We start from the raw sequence: 17,591 nt of genomic DNA, 5'->3' as shown, positions 1-17,591 counted from the left end.
GTTAATAGGGCATGGTTTTCAAATGTACTGTGGATGGGAAAAGCACTTCAGCCTGTTTTCACCGAACAGACTTTGTATCCTGCATGGTGTTCTCTCTCTCTCTGAGGCAAAACACTAGAGCTGATGACTGCAAACAATTTTATAGTGACATCAAACTGTGGCTGTTTTGGTCATTGGCTCTTCATGGATGAAGCCTTGGGTGATATGGTCTAGTGTGAGGTGTCCCTGCCAATGGCAGGGGGGTTGGAACTAGATGATCTTAAGGTCCTTTCCAACCCTAACTATTCTATGATTCTATGATTCTATGTAAATGCTGTAGAAATAAAGAGGTGAAGAAGGTTATGTAATACTTATTTCTGGTAATGAGGTGTAAACTTCAGTCTGGAAACTCATACTGCTCCTTTTAATGCTTCTGTAGGTTCATAACCTCTTGGAAGACTTGTTAACTAGCTTGCGGGCAACACAGGCAGCTGCAGAGGGTCACTGCCAACAGGTACATGTCTGGCTTCTGTGAATGACTGGTTTAGTCTTGGAATATTTTGTATGCAGGTAATTAATGAAAATACCAGGTGGGCTGTGTAGGCACAGTTAAGCTGAAAAATGCCCTTCTAGTTTTAGGGCAAAGCACCCTCAAGGGAAGAGGCTGTAAGTTTCCTTATTCTCCTGCTGCTGTGTTTTCTGTCTGTGTTGTGGTGTGCAAGAACTTGTGTTCAGCATGATTCGTCTGGTGAATTCTATCTCCCATCCCACTGGGGGAATGAGCAAGTGGCCGTGTCATGCTTAGCTGCCTACTGAAGTTAAACCACGGCAGGTGATGAATAGGATGAATGATATGGGTAGAGGGAGATAGATCTGTGGCTGAAAGCTGCAAAATGAGACTGGACTGGGGAGATCCATGTTATCTTTGCAGCTGTGCCAGAGCTTTCCCTTGAGATATTAGCTTCTGTCATAAGACACAGCATTTCACTACTCTGTAAGGACACTTGAGAAAGTTGTACACCCTAAGAATTTTTTTTATCTGAGCCTCTGTGCCAAGGTTTTCATGACTTCCTGTAGATCATTAGACATCTTTTAATTTATTATTTTTCCTCCCCTTACAGAATGCCACTAAAAGCATCTAGTCAACTTGTATTCTTTATATGTGAACTAAATCAGCAAATTCTGTTCCACTCAGGTGTATCTGTTGGGCAAAACATTGTTCCTTTGGGTAGAAGCATAAATAGCATTGGTGATTTGAAAACATTTTCTTACTCCTAGGAGATGTACAGAAGCCATGAGTATTTTCTGTGGTGGGCACTAGCGGAATTCTTATCTTATAAAGTATGTATTGCTAGGAACCCCAGACAACCTTTGGAAGAAAGTTGTAGGGTGATTGTGTGTGCGTGTGTGCGTGTGCCATCTTATTCCCCAAAGTTGCAACCATATCTTGCCACTTCAACAGCATTCATTCATTCCACCAGGCTCAGCTGCTGTTCTTGGTTATGTTATGTCTCTGCATTAACTTTAACCATAGATCTTGGACTGGGAAAAGAGCATTTAGGCCTGTTTCCATTTGTGCTGCTGCTGTCTATTGCACTGTTGTCTTTCTGGTCACCTTAGATTTTCTTTTGCTGCTGTTGCTTTCATAGATGCAAAAGCAGAATGTGCTGGGTCTGACATCAAATGACTTACACAGCATGTGGGAGGAGCATTTGAAGTCAAGATCCCATCTTGAAGAGCGTGTTGCTCAGCTTGACAGGGAAAAGGCTGAACTCCTGGAACAGGTGAGCCCAGCAAATTCTTAAAACACGTAGTCAGTACCCAGAGAACTGTTTCCACCTTTTTGTTGAGTTCTTGCATACTGTGCTTTTTTCCATTATTCCTGTCATTCAAGCTCTGAGTATCTTGTCATTTGGGGATCATCCAGGGAAAGCTAGTTGGGTATCTTTGTGTAAATTCTGCAGCAATTCTATTCGGAAGAGTTCCCTGTGTGGTTTGCTATCAGTTGAGCACATCAGATAAGGCCACAGTTCCCCAGTTCTTTCTTGGATTCCTTCTGATCATTTTCTAACTCCTTGGCTTCTGGGTGGTGTTAAAATGCTTTGTGCTTCCAGTGCAGTGCTTCAGGGAGCTGGTGCAAATTTTCAGGTTAGCAGGAGCTTAAAAGCCTTGCAGAAATCTGTACTGAAGGAATACTGGGCAAATGAACTAGTGCTTAGGAAGCAAGAAATTGCTGCCAGTTTCCATGGGTCAGTCTTTCCCTTTTCTCCTTTTGTGTGGAAGAAAAATGGAAGTACAAAACAGTTACCAACTCTCCTCTTGTTTGGCTGAGAAAACACCAAGAGGGAGATGTCGGTAAGCAAATACCCAGAAAGAGGAGATATAGGTAGTGGTAGAGGGGAATAAAGCACTAAAGAACTCTGAAAGATCAAATTCCTCCATAAGCCCCTGCCTTTTGGTTATTGGAGGTCCCATGAAAGCTTTAGATTGTTCTCTGCTCCTGTGATGTGTATACCTACATAATCCCTGCTATGAGCAGAGGAACTGTCAGAAGTGTTCTCCAGCACCTTTTCCAGCTTTTTGCTGTGAATCATTAGAAGAGTGACCTTAGTATCAGGGAGGGCATCTGTTTCTGTTGTTAGCTATTGTCCTATTTGTTGTAAAACACTAAGGAATTAACTGTTCTCAGGAATTCTGTCCCTTGACATTCTGTGGAACTAGGCTAACAGATATACTGCAGCTTCTTTCTGGAGAAGGCTAGATGCACATACTGCATTGTTCCTATGCTCTGTGTGTCATGTATCTTTTCTATTTTGTAAGTGTGAGAATGAAAGAAAGAAAGTGAAAAAGCTGGTAGAGTTGAAACGCCCAGTCGAACTGCGTCTGGATCAGGAAATGAAAAGAAACATTGAACTGCAGAAAGACTGTAAGAGGTATGGTTTCTTAGCATGGTGAAGTGCTATTAGACTATAATGTACAACGAGGTGTACATAATAGTTTGTGAGCCAATTCAAGCCTCATCTATCTTCTTGCCAGACACTTCTGTGCATGAGCCTGTAGTTTTCCATAGCTGCCAGAAGAACAGCAAAGGCAGGTTGTTTTGTACTTACTCTGCAAAGAAGGGAAGTCTTTCAACCTTCTTTTCACATGAAGTTTGGACCCTCCAGGTGATTTGCGGTACAGGAATGCTGTTTTTTCTCAGTAATTCCCAGTTAATGATGAAGCAAGCCATGCCTGTGTTGTTTACATAACAGTATGTGAAAGAGGATGATTCTTCTTGTCCCTCACTGAGGTTTTTTTGACCAATTTGCTGTGCAGGTTAAAGAGGCTTATGAGCAGAGCTATGAAGAAAGTAAGGGTATATGAGGAGAGAGAGATGGAGTCCCAGCTTAATTGGCAGGGAGAAGTGAAGAACAGGTATTCTGAAATGGTTGATGAACTTGGCAGATTAAGAGCAACGGTGAGTTTTGGTTTGGTCATGTTTTTGTGATTGTGGTGGTGTTTTTCGTCTTGAAACCTGTGTTATTCCTTTCCTATACTACTACTCTCATTGATTGCCTTCCTCCCCCCCCCCCCCTCCTTTCTTGGATGTATTTTGGAATTGATTGATCTTTCTTGATGCTCTATCTACTATTCCAGTAATAGATAACTATAATACTGGTAGTGATGAATAAATTATGATAGGATGAATAAAGAAGAAAATGTTATAGGCAGAGCAGTATCTGCAAGGGAACATCAAGAGCAAGCCAAAACTGGCACTAGGGCTGGCAGGGCTGCAGAGCAGTCGCATAGGTCCTTGCCAAGCAAGGCAGAAGAGGCCCTGTGTTAACAGGCAGGCTCCCTGTGAGTGCAGATTGCCAGTCCAGTTTATAGGGATGGGCAGGTCTGCCGTCCTACCAGTTTGTCATGCCCATGGCTGAGGTTGAGGGCTGAGAACAGTGAGGCCTGGCACAGGCCTGGCTGCACCTTGAGGCTGCAGCAGCATCCTCAAGGTCTCACAGATGAATCCCTTCTCTGGAAGAGAGGCAGGTAACAGTGCTGCAAATCAAACAACTGTGTGAAGTTGGCTTTGCCCAAGATTGGCCCCTGAGCCATCTCTTAGGCACAAGTTGGGTGGGAGACAGTACAGGTTTTGCTTTTCTAAATGGTATAGTTGTTTCCCAGGACACAATGCGGAACCTGAGGAATGCTGTCAGAAATTATGTGAAAGCTGTTCTTGTTTAAAAAAAGTTCCTGGCTTCACTTTAGTTTTAATACTGAGTTACCAGATGATAACAATAGTCTTGATGGCCAGTCCATTCATTAATTTCTGCTCCCCCACTGTCTACAGGTTGGTGACCTTTCCCAGCAGCTGGAGAAAGAGTCTAAAACATGCATGCAGCTCAAAGCACAAAACAGCAGTTTGCGGGAAGAGTTGTCCACCATGCGTGAGAGCCATGAACAACTGGAGAAGAGCGAATGCCAGCTGAAAGAAGAGGTGGCTAAGCTCAAACATCATTTGGAGACTAGCATGGTAGATCGCAGCCTGATAGAGCAATACAAAAGAGAGGTAGAGGAACGAGCCGCACAAGAAATAAGACAAAAACTAGAAGAAGTCAATCTGTTTTTGCAGGTAAGTGAATTTCTCACATGTGTCTGTAGTTTCTGTTACAGAATTCTGTTATGGTCATAATTTTCTAGTATTTTATTTTTGGTGCCTGATTCCATGTGTTAGTGCTGTCTTTCCTGGAGTGTAGTGGGAGAAGGGAATATGACTGGGACAGAGTTCTTTTATGTGTGTGCAATGTGGCAGTAGTTCCTTGAATCGACAGTTTGCCCAAGGGTAGATTTCCATTTTACAGGTTTTGGGGAGTATTGCTGTACACTGGTCTTGTTCTCACTGCTCATCCTTGAATGGGTATTGCAACTTACATGAATTCTTTTCTATATGGCCTGTCTTATAGAGACATGTTCTTTCATGAATAGCTTTGATGAAAAATAGTGCTAAATTATGTCATGTGATATTTCTAGGGTTCTGCCTTGATGGCTGATGGTAGTGAGGAGGCACACTTGCCTCACTGAATAAAGCTGGGTCCTTGAAATTGAGTATATGCAATTGACTGGTGGGGAGAGTTATCTTTTTCTTTGTGGTGGTTGAAAGTGCATTATCTGCTTCAGACGCAGGCAGTTTCCCAGGACAGATTAGAACAAATCAGAGCCAGTCATCATGCTTCTCTGAGAAACCAGCTAAAGCATAGAATAAGAGATCTTGAATGTGAATTGGACAGGATAAAAAATACCCAACAAGACGGCATTTTTCAACAAGAATCCACGCATGCGGAAGTGGAAAGGTACAAAGAGCTGTATCTGGAGGAATTAAAAATTAGAAGACGCCTAGGAAATAAACTGGAAAGGTGCGTGCATCCTTTTTTGGAGTGGTAATAAGATACTACTTTTTCCTCATGCATTTTCCTCCTAAAATTCCTCTTCTCCATCTGGTCAGCATTATGCATGTAGGCATAAGATGGCATATTTGTTAGGAAAGTACCTTAAGACCCTTCCCCTTCATTAGAGCTGTCTCTTTAGTGCTTCAGCAGTACCACTGATTGTGGCATCAATATGGCATCTTTTAAGTTCATTGAGTCTTTTTGTCAGTTTCTAGTCATCTCCTCCTCTTCTCCTGGGTACGGAAGAAAAGATATGTTTCAAGTTCCTTATTACTTGAGTAAGTGTAGGTCTTTCAGAGAACAGAATTTGATTCTGTGAAGAAAAAAAAAAATCTTTATTTTATTTTAGCAGCGTGTCTGAGGTTTGAGCCTAGAGTTTTCTTACACAGGTGATGTACCTTTCAGTCCTAAGTGTTGGTAACTCTGGCTACTCCTTGCAGGTAGTGTGACTTCTTAGAAATAAGTCCCAAAAAAACCTCAGATCAAACGACGCTCTTGTTTTGCATGCTCTTCATCCCTTTCACTTTCAAAAGTCAAATAATAGTCATAGACCTGGAGGGTAACTTTGCAGAAGTGTTACTATGAAAGATAACTCTTTGTGTGTTTCTGAATGTTTCAGAGCTAATGAGAGACTAGCAGAAGCCAATGCTAAGCTCCTTCAGGAGCGCTGCAGAAACAAAGCTTTATTCACAAGCAGCATTGTCAGTGGAGGTCTGGCTGAAAGTCCAGTTCAGTATTCAACTGAGCTGGGGCATCTTGGCAACAGCTTGACACTGAACAGAAGTCTAAGTCTAGGAGGAAGCTTCTTAAGTCCAACCTGGAACGCATTGTCATCAAGAAACAGGGTTGAAGCCTATATGGCTAAGGTAAGCATTTTGAAACAGTGTTCTCAACTACTGCTAAAGAATATCCATAAGCAAAGTTACGTTTTTTAGCCTAAAGTTAGAATTCATTTATAGATCCAGACCGTGTGGTCTAATATTTCAGAACAACCGCTAATGATCAAAACAGTACACAGCTAGAGGTGGTCAGGATGAAGACTTCTGGTCATCCAGGTTATACAAATTTCCAGAAATGCTCAAAGACTAACAAATACTGAAATCTGAATAATGCATTGTGTAACTACGTTCTTTAAAAAAAGGAACTTTGATCAAGAATACTGTGGCATAGAAAGTTCCCAGCTAACATCTTCATTAAATTTTAATGCATAGTAGGTATGACCTATTTAAATCAGGTAACTTTACGATTGCAAAATCCCATTAGACATCTTTGTTTGCCTTTTTTTTGAAGAGTAGTAATAAGCAGGAAAAAAGATAGTGAAGGGAAAGAAAGAAAGAGTACTAAGTGTTTCGTAGCTGAATTACAGGAACATTCTTCAGGTGGTCCTATCCATTTTCCCAAAGAAATTGGAACAGTCTGGATATCTCAAAGTTTTGTCAGTATCGAGAGACCTTTACTGGTTTACTAGCTTTCCTTAAATGTATTGCAGAAATATTTTAAAAGGCTATTTCACAGGTTATTGTTTGTGTCCAGTTGCTAATATACGCAGATGCGTATTTCAAATTGGTATATAGGCTGCTTCAACTTCCTTGTGAAGAATGATTCCCAGACCTACTTGTGAAAAACATTTGAGCTGATTCCAAGGAAAGCATGCATTAGATCTGAGAATGGTGATACTGTTCTTTCTTAGTCAATGTGTCCTGATTTCAGTAGCACCCATAAAGTTTCTTTTCCGAGCACACGTCTCATATTTTGTGACAGGTTACTGTGCTGGGTAATGCCTTTAGGATTTGATACTGTATTTTGAGGCATTGCTTTGGAGGTTTATAAAAACAGAACCAAAAATACCTATCAGCCTTGAGCAGAATCTCAAGGAAGTTGAACAGTTATGTATGACATTTTCCCAGTCTCCAGTTTCTGACATCAGCTGAGGGCTTGTTTGTTCGTTTCAGAGCTTTCTTACTTATCTGAATGTCTCCTTCCTAGTGCAATTTTGTTAGTAGTGCTAGGTCCCTAGAAGTTGTGTTTGATCTTGTTTACAAGTTACAGAGACTTAGTTTGTTGTCAGCTGAGCTGAGAATAATTTACTCTTACACAGTTTGTCTTAATAGGATTAGATTTTAATTTTAATACAGTATTAAATTCTAAAGTGTTCTTCCTTGAATGAAGATGAACAGTTGGACTTGATGATCTTAAAGGTTTTTTCCAACCCAGTTGATTCTATGAGTAAAACTTCCTGAATGCTCAGAGAACTCACCAATTCCTTACCACTTCTATCAGGTTCTCTTAAGAGAAAGCTGGAAATCTCAGCATGCCTGTTTTCCCTCAGTCAAAACTGCAGGTTTTGGCTGGTTTCTGGGACTTAAAATTACTGGTCTGAATTTATCCTCCCTAATACTAAATCCAGCTGCACATCCTTTTGTGATATTTTTTCCTGTCATTGCCACTTAGGGAACAACTGAGACTAACTGTAATCACAAACTCCGTGTAACCAGAAGTCACAGTTTGGTGTCTTCAGGCCAGGAGTACAGTTCAGTGTATTCAGGCAAGTCTTAAAACCTGATCTTCTTTGTCAGAGTCCTTCAGAAAAAAGTAACAGGATTCTCAGAGGTGCAGTAGTTGCTGAAGGACTTGCATCTAAGTGGGTATTTCACTTAGAACTGCTGGTTTAAATTTCCTCAGCTGGGTGCAGTATGTCATTAACAGTGTTTAAAGCCATACTGTATCTTTGAGGAATTGAAAGGAAGGATTCTTAACATGTGTCTAAAAAAAGGAGATTCAACTGGAAGTAAGGCTTTAAGTCAGGAAGTAACAAAAAGGGAAAACTGTATATATCTGTCTGCATACAGTAATGGGTGCTGAATGTCAGTCAGTTTCCAAATGCAAAATTACCAGGTGCTGTTATTTCTGCAGGAATCTTGTACTGTTCTGGAGACAGGAGGTAACTGGAAGAAAGAATTCAGAAATTACAGTTTGTCTATTTTGAAGCGCTTTGCTGGCTGTACTCTGCCTTTGTAAGCACTTTGCTGCTTAGTACTCTGCCTATCAGATTGTTTAAAGACGAAAGAGTTTCTCTGACTTTAAGACTTTTCTGTACTTCACTGTTCACTTCAGTTATGCCCCCAGTTTTTTCCCAGTAACCTGGTTCCCTTCTACCAAATTTGTCTTGCCTTTTAATTCAAGCTGAGCAGTGCCTTCTGGCTGGAGATTACAAATGCTTATGCCAGCAAAGCTTATAATCACAGGGAGTTAGGGAGCTTAAACTGAAGTGTGTCTCAGGTAGTCATCGTGCGCTTCTATTTTTAGTCAGAGCTGTCTGAGCAGATTTGGTGTTTCTCACAGTAGCTTCCTCAAGGTGAGAAAAACTGTGTGAGGTAGAGGACATGTCGTTCTTAAGAGGAGGATGTTTATGTAAACTTGGTTTGTGCAAAAGCTTTGAAATAGCTTCTGGGGCAAGGAGGTGAAAACATTTCACACTATTATTCAAAATGCTGGTTATTAATTCTTTGTCCATACAGCTGTTGGAAATAACATTGGTAAATGATGCTGGTTGCAGACAAGAGGAAGAAGTGCTCCTCTAGCAGATAGACACAGCTGCTTCTTTTAGACGTAACTAAGGAATGTGGAGTTTAAAGGCTTGAAAGATCAATTTTCCTAAACTGCTGCTTAACATAATAGTCAATGTCAGTGATTATGCATATAGGCTTATATTTTGAAGATGGTTGTGTGGCAAGCTCAGTAAAAAATGAGCATTCTATGATTTTTTTAATTTTGTTTTTGTTTGGTTTAGAATAAAGAAATGTGTTCCATTACAGTATATCCCCTCCCCCCTTATCCAGATACATATGCTACAGAAATTAATAATCTTGACATAGAAGTGCAGAAGTATCTTGAAAAATACAAAAGTGTTCATACTGACACAAGCCCATTAACCAATAGAACCCCAATCATATGCAAATGTCTTTGGTTTTTAAGTCTTTTGGCTTTTGTTATAATTTTTATTAGATTTTATTGTGTTTTTAATTTTGTTATTTTAGGAATGAGGAATAGATGACAACTACTTTAAAAATTCTGTGCATGTAATTACAAGCAGTGACTGTAGCAACTAGCAGCTCATTATGTTCTGGAAGGAGGCTGGCTGAAATTTGTTTCATAGTAAAAGTTGTGTCATAAGAAGGATGTATGTGTGTATTGCCTGTCCTTCACAGTAGTAAAATGATCTTAGATGGGGTCTTTTTGTCTTCTAATGATCTGGTCTACTGACTCCCAAATTGCTGATGAATTGGTATCTAAACATCCAGAACTAAACTGAGTCAGATGAAACACAAATACGAGGTACTGCTAGTGGCATGTGTACCATAATTTTGGAACTGCTGCCTTAGTCCGTAGATAGACCAAGGTGAGGAATATCTGCTGCAAGTGCTGCAAGGAGATTTTGAGACTGGAATTCTATTGTTAGGTTTAATAAATTCCAAATTTAAATCCAAACAGCTGTGGCAAAGACAGGTGAAAATGGATGTGTGTCTTGAAACACAAGGTAATAGTGAACTCTGCTAGCTGCAATCAGTTTGAATTAGTGCAGTTATGAAACCAGCTTTCTTAAGTAACATGCAAAAGGGAATGTCTGCTTCCTACTCTCTCAATTTCTGTTGCTTTTCCAATTTTGTTTTCCATATTCTCTCTTGTATTGTGCCAGTATTTGTGTTGTTAGCTTTTTTACTTGCTTCATTAACATACAGGCTGTGTTCATATTTCTCACTGAAGAGTCTTGAACTTAAGGTTGTTTTTCTTGCTTCTTCAGCTCCTTAACCAAAAATCTGTTCTTTCTTCTGTGCAGCCAGATATGTGACAAGGTTTATAGCCAGTATTGTTTAATGTTGGGTGGTATCTTATACTAGAAATGTTTTGTCATTTAAGCTGTTAGGTTTCAATTAAAACTTACTTATGCATTCACATTTTCCTAATATTTTTAGCATGTTAGTTTGCCCAAGTGAAAGAAAGACTGCTGTAGGGTACTTTGATGCACTATGTATTTGTAATGTTATGATGTCCTGGGTTCAGCAGTAGCAGTCATTTTTCTCCTTCTTAGTAGCTGGTGCAGTGCTATGGTTTTGATTTTCAGCCTGGGATCAGTGCTGATAACACCGATGTTTTTAGTAATGTTTACTCTGACCAGGGACTTTCTGAGTCTCATCCTCTGCCAGGGAGGAGGGGAAGCTGGGAGGAAGCAGAGACAGGACACCTGAGCCAAACTAGCCAAAGAGGTATTCCATTACACAGCACGTCATGCCCAGTGTATAAACTGGTGGCAGTTACCCGGAAGGGCTAGATCATTGCTTGGGTCAGACTGGGTATTGATTGGTAGGTGATGAGCGGTTGTATTCTCTTCCCTTATTTCCCTTATCATTATTATTATTGGTGGCAGCAGTAGTGGTTTGTGTTATACCTTAGTTACTGGACTGTTCTTATCTCAACCCGTGGGAGTTACATTCTTTCAATTCTCCTCCCCATCACTCCTGGAGTGATGGGGGGAGGAAGCGGGGGCAGTGAGCAAGCAGCTATGTGGTTTCTGGGTTGGCGGCTGGGCTTAAAGCACGACATATGGCTTCCTTGGTAGTTAACCATCTATAAGACGACAGTGTATGGATTTCATCTGTTATGACGGAACTTCTTAATCTATAGGAATATGCTAGTTAATCCTCCTTGCCAGTTCTGATATTCAGAAAGTTCTTGGTAGTTAGAGTGGTTGTGTCTGAAGTACTGGTACTGTTCTGACGTTGGGTTCCTAGTCTCTGAGTTCACTAGTTCCTCCTGTGGGTCATTTAGTAAGTCAACGCTGCTTTCTGGAAAAGTGTTAGGGGATCCCTTCTCCCCAGGACTTGGATGCTGCTCGTATCTGTTTGAGAACAAGTAGAGATTTGGGTGATCCTTTTCTGTTGTTCTTTCAGCTCCTCTCTTCTAGCTGTGAAGGAACACACTATTCCAGTCTGGAGGAGTAGTGGATTAGGTCACAACTATTCCTGCAGTCCTGCAGAGATGGCCCTTCTCTCTAATCTGCTGGCTTATGGGTCCACTTCTTTGGCCCTTGCAGTTAGTCTGTGACTGCTCCTCTTGTGAGAGTATGCAGAGTGCTTCCTTTCCTGAAGCTCTTGCGCCCTATGGCCAGTTGAGTACATTGTACCGTGTTCTGGTTCTTTTTGTTGCTAGATGAGCCTGCTCATTTCATAAAATGCATGAATACCCTCAGGGATTCAGTACTAAAATCAGAGAAGCACAAAATGGGTGAGGGTGGAAGGGGCCTACAAAGGTCATCTACTCCAACCTCACCCCTGCTCTGTGGAATTTCCCCATTTAGATTTGTACCCATTCCTCGTGTTCTTTTACTTGGCAGCACTGAGATTATGATTCCATCTTGTTTTCTTCCCCCCAGCAGGTATTTATACGCATAACTAAGGTCCCCCAGAGCTTTCTCTGCTCCAGTAAAGAAACAGTTGCAGCTCTCAGTCTCTCCACTTAGCTCACATAGTCCAAGCCCTTCAGCATCTTTGTGGCCACCAAAGGTGTGGAAGCTGTATGGTATCTGTTTTGAAATCCACTTCTGTGTGTCACAAACTTGATGGAAAAAATGCAGGAGTCACATGTGCTATCAGATGTAAACAACAGCTTATAGTGTTTGACTGTGATTCTCAAAAATACCTGATTTTTTCTTATGGAGACTTTGAAGTCAGTCATGAGAATAACTTAATTGGTAGCAATAACCACCTTCTAGGGAAGAAAGGAGAAGTGCTTCTTTCTAGTGATCGAAGCAAATTTTTTGGTTACATAATAAATCCCCCAGCACTTGATGAGTAGAAGCTGTAGGTGTTGATATCTTTGCTTATTACTAAGTTCACAAGAAAAAATAGTATGTTTTTATATGTGTGTCATGGTATTTGCAATAACAAAGAAAAATCCTGGCATGATCTGCAGGAGCACTTTCAATTCTCCATCTTAAGGTGGAGAAAAGAACATTGGCATGTTTTTTTTCTGTACAACAGTACGTGTCAGTTCTTTGGCAGCTGCAACTGCATCCCTGTTCTTATGAAGTTACAGAAGACAACTGAATTTGTCCCTGTGGATGGCATTTGTACACATCTGAGCAATTAGCTGACATTCAGCTCATGTATATGTTGCTAGACTTTAGCCACACCTTCATTGTAATAACTCCACTTTGTGTTCTTCCTGTATATGTTTTAAATGCCTAGTTAAATTCCAGCTGGTGAGTTACAGGTTGTGCTATGATTAATGTTGCTCAGCGGTGAGAATGCTACAGCCTGGCTGATCAGGAGGTTCTCTTCATTGTAAATGGGACCTCTGACCCCTAACCAAGATGTTTCTATTTGGGATGATTCTTTTTAGTTTTGATCATTTTATGTGTGTATTTTAACAGTGTTATAGATGTTTAATATTACAAAAATATAACTTAATATATTAAGTGTATATTTTCTGTATGATTCCAGGTACGGCAGGAACTGGATGAAAAAATCACTAAACAACTTGAACAGGGTAATGTGTCATGTTAGGAGTGCTTTTAAAGGAAAAAGATGACTGTTCCTAACTCTTGCACATAATGGCTTGAAAGCTGCCAAGTTCCCATGCTAAACACAGGGTTTTTCTGCTAACTTTCCAATTTAGATGTCAATGTGAAAACCTCCAGTATTATGTAGAATGTTATGCAGTTGCCCGAAAAATAACAAGAACAAAGAAAACTAACCTGTTTATCACACAGATACACTGGCTAAAGCAGATGTCACCTTTCACTAAAGTTAATCTTCAAGCACATCAAACATAAAAGAAGCCCTGAGATAAGATTCTGTAGATTTCAGCTGTCCTTTCTCCTTCCATGTACGTTGATTGCATTCAGCACTAAACCATACCAGACACATTCTCTGCTGTTAGTTCTTGATTTTTGCCTGTATTTGTAGCTTGTATGTTGCCACCTGTTTTGAGTAAGCAAGAATAATATAATCAATGTCAAAAGATACCCTTTCTTTAGGAAAAGAGCAATTAGTAGTATTTAGGCAAACATAAGATGAGTTGAGTGCTTGTAATACATATCATAAAACATGCTACATAATATGAGGCTGGATGTCTGAAGAGGAATTCCACGTATTTCATGACAGCTGTTCCTCCAGGTCAATGGCTTTGCAGTGACTGGTGCCATTTCAGGGCAGGTAGACCCTAAGAGGATTTTGTTCTGTTCCTGTATGTTTTTAATCAGATAGTGTTCAACCGTACCTTCCTAGCTCTTCCCATGTGTCTGAATGGACACAAAGCCATTACATTGCATCCACATGTATTATTTTGAACATAATTTTGCATCTGTTAAGAATCATGGAGTGTGTTTGGTTTGGGGACCTTGTCAGAAAAAGATGACTGGAGAAAGATGGCAAAGGCAAGTTTGCTTTCATTGGGTGTGTGTGTTTATGGAGGAAAGAGGGTTTTGCCAGGGCAAGTTATAAAGACACTCCTCAGAGAAGGTGCCAGGCTGGGAAACATGTCCTGGCCTGACTGTAGAGCAAAGGTGTTTGCATTTTCACAGGCAGATGCTTTAAAAGTTTGCCCCAGTGAATGTAGAAGCTGTTTTTTAGGAGTAGTGTTCCAGTAAGTCCCTGGTTTGGACGTTTAAGGAAAACGAATACTTGAGGTTAAAGAGGTCTGTAGGGAGCTGAACTTGGCACTGGTTCATGAGTAGGACTAGTTTGTGGATTCCCTGGGATGTTAAGTGTGTAGCCTCTGGAATTTCTTTGACTAGCTTTAGAAATACCATTGGCTGATAAGCAAAGCTGGAAAAAAATGTTTCTCTCTTTGTGCCTAGCTGTTTCATTGTTATGTTCCCTTGGAATTTTTAAAATCTCGTTAGGGACTGCAGTTTCTCCAGTTACCCATGATGTTTTTACAGTAATATCTTTGGCCCTGTCTACTGTGAAAGTAACACCAGGAACCTTTTCTCTTTTCTCCCTAGCCACTGCTGAGCTTGAAACTGGATCTGCTGGAGTCTCTCCCATGAGATCTACTGACGGATCTTCAAAAAATGTCCATGTTGTTGACCAGGATCCCCTTTGCAGGGCAATACAGGAGTACCGTGATGTTTTAACCAAAAATTGCCTAATTTGAACAAAATGCTATGGAAAAGCTCTGGAAATAAATTTGTTTATATAGTGCATCTATGGTTTCCCATCCCGTGGTACAGATGTGAAAACATGTTTATTGCAGTGTGACTCTTTGTCTCGTAAATGGATGTCAAGGACACTACACTTACCTGTTGGTCTATTGCTGCATAGTTGTTTTGTTTTGCACCTACAGTAAGAACCATATCTATTTTTTTCTAACAGATTGACTAACCTTGGTTCTTGAGCTTGACAGAACTGCCAAAATGTTTCTTATTTACATGGTGTACGATTTTATTCCACTCGTGTTCTGTGTTTTAACAAAAGAGCTCCCTTTGTTCTGTTTAATCCTTTCACTCTTAGTGTTTTTAATGTTTCCAATGTTATTTTAATGCTTAGGATATTATTCAATGTGCTTTGAGTGCAAGGCTTCAATCCTAATGCAGGGAATATTTCTGCTGATAAAGTTTTAGTAGTGTTAAAGCTGGAGAATAAGGCACTTTACATTACTGTCACTTGATGCACCTTAGGTTTAAAATTACTGGGAGTGTATAGTAGTGCCAAGGAAGTTATGATGTGATCTGTTTGGTCTGTTTGTTTTGTATCACAGAACCACAGAATGGCTGAAGTTGGAAGGGACCTTTGGAGGTCCCCTGGTCCAGCCCCCCTGCTGGTTGACCACCTAGTACTGGTTGACCAGGACTATTCTGGCTTTAGAATATCTCCAAGGTAGGAGACTCCACAGCCCCCATGGGCAACTTGTGCCAGTGCTCACCCTCCATCACAGTAAAAAAGTGTTCCCTGATTTTCACAGAACCTCGGTGTTTCATTCTGTGCCCGTTGTTTCTTGTGTTATTGATGTTGATTTTTGTATGAAAAATGGCTGCAGCTTTAAACTTTCACAGGTCCTACATCAACACCTGTGGTGCACCTGAAGCAGTTCATATGGGGTAAAAAAGGAATCAACTTTCAGTCTCCTTAGTATTTCCAGAACTAATTTGTGTGTTGCAATGGCTAATCTTTTTGTCACTGCTAGCAGCTGATACGGTGGCTATAGCCTAAATATTAGCCAGTGTTGTGAGACTGCTGGAGGGGAAGGGGTGGCATTCAGAGGGAACTTAACATTTTCGAGACGTAAGCTGGTGCAAACCTCGTGAAGTTCAACAGTGCAAACTGCAGAGTCCTACACCTGGGTCAGGGCAATCCCAATCACAGCTACAGGTTGGCCAGAGATTCAGAGCAGCCCTGCAGAGAAGGACTTGGGGGTGTTGGTCAATAAGAAACTGAACACGAGCCAGCAGTGTGTGTTCACAGCCCAGAAACCAACTGTGTCCTGAGCTGCATCAAGAGAAGAATGACCAGCAGGTCAAAGCAGGTGATCCTGCCACTCTGCTGTGCTCTCATGAGACCCCAGCTGGAGTCCTGTGTGCACTTCTGGTGTCCTCAACATAAGAAAAACATGGAGCTGTTGGTCTCACTAGATCAGAGGAGGAGTACAAAGATGCTCAGAGGGCTTGAGCACCTCCTGTTTGAAGACAGGCTGAGAGAATTGGGCTTGTTCAGCCTGGAGAAACAAAGGCTCAGGGGAGAGACATTACAGCAGTTTTCCAACACCTAAAGGGGGCCTACAAGAATACTGGAGAGGGACTTTTTACAAGGGCAGTTAATGATAGGACTAGGGGGAATGGCTTTAAATTGAAAGAAGGTAGATTTAGAACAGACAGTAGGGAAAAAAATTGTACTATGAGGGTGGTGAGTCACTGGAACAAGTTGATCAAAGAAGTTGAGGCTGCCCCATCCTGGAAGTCTTCAAGGCCAGGTTGGACGGGGCTTTAAGCAGCCTGGTCTAGTAGCTGATGTCCCTGCCCATGGCACGGAACTAGATGGTCTTTAAGGTCCCTTCCCACCCAAACCATTCTATGATGTTTGTGTCAATAAAACAAGCAGGTTTACTTTTCTCAGGGAGATTTCTGTTGTTGCTGAAGATTTATAGTTGTCATTTCCTGTCTGCAAAAGTTATTACTGATCTGATGATTATAGCACAAGGTCCCAGTTCTGGAAGAGTAAGAGTGGTGGTACTTAGATGAATTATGAGTAGAAAAATTTGGTGGTTTACCCAGTAATTCAGAGAGTTAACAGGCAGTGAGGAAAGCAATGAATGCTACTGTAACACTGTTCCTTTTAAGAAAATACATTTCTGTGAAGCTCTTACACTGTATTTAATTCCCGATATTCTGTTTCAACTTGATAATTAAACTTGGTAGTACATGCCCTTGTTTATTGTTCCTGTGCTTGACATTAATTTTCACACTTTTCCCTACCCCTAGAACTCTCCAGAGCTCTCCTCTGCTCATTTCAGCTCTGTTCACAGCTGTATCTTCAGCTTGTCCTGGAGGCCAGGCAAATGCCTAGCACACATTTGTCTTTTTCCTCTGGGGAGGCTTGAAGCACAGTTACGTTAAGATTGTGGACTAAAGCTGAGGGATTGCTAATAATAAATTCCAGACTCTTTGTGTATTTCAGAGCAATCCTCCTTGTGGTCTGAGCAGAAGATGCCAGTCTGATAGTCTTCTATGATGATGTCAGTAATTCAGTGGACAGAGAGAGAACTTCCTTGACTTTAGCAGGGCCTTTTCTAAACTTCCGGATCTCTTTCCAAAGAGAAAGCAAATGTGTTTCTAAATTTCCTTGCTAAGATATGTTAGAAACCTTTTCACCTCAATAGCTGCAAGAGGATTGCTAGACTCTGTTTCAGAAAATCTCAGTATGCCAGTTGCTTTTTCCTCAAGAGCAAACAGTGTAAGGTGTCCCAGGTTTTGCTCTCTTCAAATGATGCTGCATTAATTGTAGCCACAAAACATAAGTTTTTTCATTGCTGTTCTTTGACAGAGTAGTGGCTTGAAAGCTCAGTTAAAGGCTGTTTGAGTAGTGCTACCAATGAGGTTTGAGATTTCTGAAATACCCAGGCATCTGCTGACCTCTGCAGCTCTCACTGCTTCACTGATGCTTTCAGAGGGAATGTAAATCTGGTGTCCTG

The 17,591-nt window shown here is 40.9% G+C and overlaps 1 protein-coding gene across 2 annotated transcripts in view; it reads left to right on the top strand.

The window, feature by feature from the left end:
* The window catches only part of LOC101870542 (ankyrin repeat domain-containing protein 26), a 61,516-nt gene extending 45,662 nt beyond the window's left edge, over positions 1-15,854 (top strand). The window contains exons 29-37 of one of the 2 annotated variants that reach the window (XM_034063040.1): positions 419-493; positions 1,629-1,763; positions 2,800-2,912; positions 3,298-3,439; positions 4,310-4,591; positions 5,137-5,372; positions 6,025-6,271; positions 12,905-12,950; positions 14,410-15,854. In XM_034063040.1, the coding sequence (XP_033918931.1) occupies positions 419-493; positions 1,629-1,763; positions 2,800-2,912; positions 3,298-3,439; positions 4,310-4,591; positions 5,137-5,372; positions 6,025-6,271; positions 12,905-12,950; positions 14,410-14,561 (1,428 nt within the window). In that variant the 3' untranslated portion in view covers positions 14,562-15,854. The remainder of the gene's footprint in view (positions 1-418; positions 494-1,628; positions 1,764-2,799; positions 2,913-3,297; positions 3,440-4,309; positions 4,592-5,136; positions 5,373-6,024; positions 6,272-12,904; positions 12,951-14,409) is intronic. The other variant, XM_034063041.1, reaches the window with a different exon arrangement.
* Positions 15,855-17,591: the final 1,737 nt, after the last annotated feature.

Source organism: Melopsittacus undulatus, chromosome 5 (genome assembly GCF_012275295.1).
Source record: "Melopsittacus undulatus isolate bMelUnd1 chromosome 5, bMelUnd1.mat.Z, whole genome shotgun sequence".
In the NCBI taxonomy this organism is placed as follows: Eukaryota; Metazoa; Chordata; class Aves; order Psittaciformes; family Psittaculidae; genus Melopsittacus; species Melopsittacus undulatus.
This window is presented reverse-complemented; position numbering and strand designations above follow the sequence as displayed.